The sequence below is a fragment of the Ovis aries genome, chromosome 1 (genome assembly GCF_016772045.2).
Source record: "Ovis aries strain OAR_USU_Benz2616 breed Rambouillet chromosome 1, ARS-UI_Ramb_v3.0, whole genome shotgun sequence".
In the NCBI taxonomy this organism is placed as follows: domain Eukaryota; kingdom Metazoa; phylum Chordata; class Mammalia; order Artiodactyla; family Bovidae; genus Ovis; species Ovis aries.
The window spans coordinates 126,031,064-126,033,177 of NC_056054.1; the positions used below are offsets into that span (position 1 = coordinate 126,031,064).

Consider the following 2,114-nt stretch of genomic DNA (forward strand, 5'->3'; position numbering starts at 1 on the left):
GTAATGAGTTCAAGAACATTTTAACCAGGCAGTTATGCAATCTCAAACAATTTAATGAGTGTGTGCCTCTCCTTGTGTCAGCAAACAGATTAGCAATTTGCCTCAAGTAAATGCATAATTTGGAATGATACAAAGAAATGGCCTCACATATCACCACGTGTTGTGACCAGAGTATATAAGCAACCCTCTGCATGTGCTGACATCCACACTCAGGACCTGGTCTTAAACAGCAAACCGGACTCACCACCCCTGACACCATGTGCCATTACAGCAACCATTACAGAGGCCAGGGCTACGGCTACGGAGGCTTTGGAGGCCTGGGCTTTGGCCGTGGCTGTGGATGTGGCAGCTTCCGCAGGCTGGGCTGTGGCTCAGGCTTTCGAGGTTATGGATGTGACTCTGGTTTTGGAAGCTTTGGCTCTGGCTGCTGTCACCGTCCACTGTTCTTTAGAAGATGTGGTTTTTCCAGCTTCTACTAAACTCTGGCTGTAGTACCCCAACATCTGCTTCCCTGAGTGCAAATTTGACATAACATTATTCAGCCGATGAGTTGAGATAACCCTACCCCTATATAGCATGATAAACTCAAGAATTTCAGAGAATTTATTATTTATAAGCATGTCTGCCACATGTCTCCTGGCATTTGCTTTGGCACTATCAGATGACTTATGTTGGTGACCAATAAATGTTCTAATTGGAAATGAAAAATATGGCTCTTTGTGGTTCATCTAACTCAGTTATGTGTACACACCTATATGTAATTTTTCTTTTTGACACTTATAAACACAAGGATTAAGCCCTTTAATTTTCTATAAAAACAACTCATATTAGATGTACCCATTTATAGTTGCTAGTCATCCAGACTAAATTAAAACTGTAGTCAGAGCAAACTTGCATTTCACAAATCTTAAAATCCATATTTCTAGATTTTTAGGGAAAGTAAGTTCCATTTTTCTGTAAATCTTTTAATTATATTTTATAATGTCTTCTTTGTTCATAATCTTCTGCTTTCATCTACTTGGTTATACATGTAAAATAACACTGACTTAAATGACTAAAAGTCTTTTACAATCTGTATAATAAAAATATGAAATTTGGTAATTCAGCTCACTCATCTCACTTACCCTCCTATGGGAACACAATCTTTCATTTGCATAGTCATTGCTACACTGAAATATTGTAATTCATTAAGACAATAAATGCACAGAAATATTACCAAGGAGCAAAACATTGTTTATCTTCTACTGAACAAGATGATCATTGAATGATTTTTTAAAAATTATATAAAGATGAATTTCAGTAACACATTCTCCCTTCAAAAATAACCATTTTATTGAAATAAAAGAATTGAGGAATAGAATAAGTAGAACACCAGAGTTTCTAAATTGTTTTCATAAAACTGAATGATATCTTCAGAAAATGATATGGCCCAAATAATATTTGGCATAAATTGGGCAAATATAATTTTAAAAAGAGCTTTCTTCATAGTTCAGTGGTAGAGGAACCACCTGCCAATGTAGGAGACCTGGGTTCAATCCCTGGGACAGGAAGATCCCCTGAAGAAGGAAATGGCAACCCACTCCAATATTCTTACCTGGGAAATCCCATGGACAGAGGAGTTAGCTGATTACAGTCCATGAGGTCACAAGAGACAGACAAAACTTAGTGATTAAACAGCAGTAATTGTATAAAAGAACAAAAAGTGAAATCATAGAGATCTGAATGCAACGTTAAAACTCTATAATGCTGCTTCATAATCTTGCAGGCAAGGTTTTTGTGCTTGTTCAGTTGCCAAGTCTTGTTGGACTCTTTGGGACACCATGGACTGCAGCACACCAGGCTTCCCTGTCCTTCATTATCTCCCTGATTTTGCTCAAAATCATGTCCATTGAGCTGGTGATACCATCCAACCATCTCCTCCTCTGTCGCCTCCTTCTCCTCTTGCTCTCAATCTTTCCCAACATCAGGGTCTTTTCCAAAGAATCAGCTCTTCACTTCAGATGGCCAAAATATTGGAGTTTCAGCTTCAGCATCAGTCCTTTCAATGAATATTCAGGACTGATTTCCTTTAGGATTAATTGGTTTGATCCTCTTGCAGTCCAAGAGACCCTCAA

General features: G+C 38.1%; 1 protein-coding gene across 1 annotated transcript; it reads left to right on the forward strand.

Moving 5' to 3' along the window:
• Nucleotides 1-221: 221 nt before the first annotated feature.
• Nucleotides 222-708, forward strand: LOC114113380 (keratin-associated protein 19-3-like). The gene has a single exon (XM_027965701.2). The coding sequence runs from the start codon at nt 258-260 to the stop codon at nt 477-479; it is 222 nt and encodes a 73-aa protein (XP_027821502.2). The 5' UTR covers nt 222-257; the 3' UTR covers nt 480-708.
• The last annotated feature ends 1,406 nt before the right edge of the window (nt 709-2,114 follow it).

Coding starts and splice junctions, on each gene's coding strand:
- LOC114113380 (XM_027965701.2), top strand. CDS start 258: ATGTGCCATTACAGCAACCATTACAGAGGCCAGGGCTACGGCTACGGA.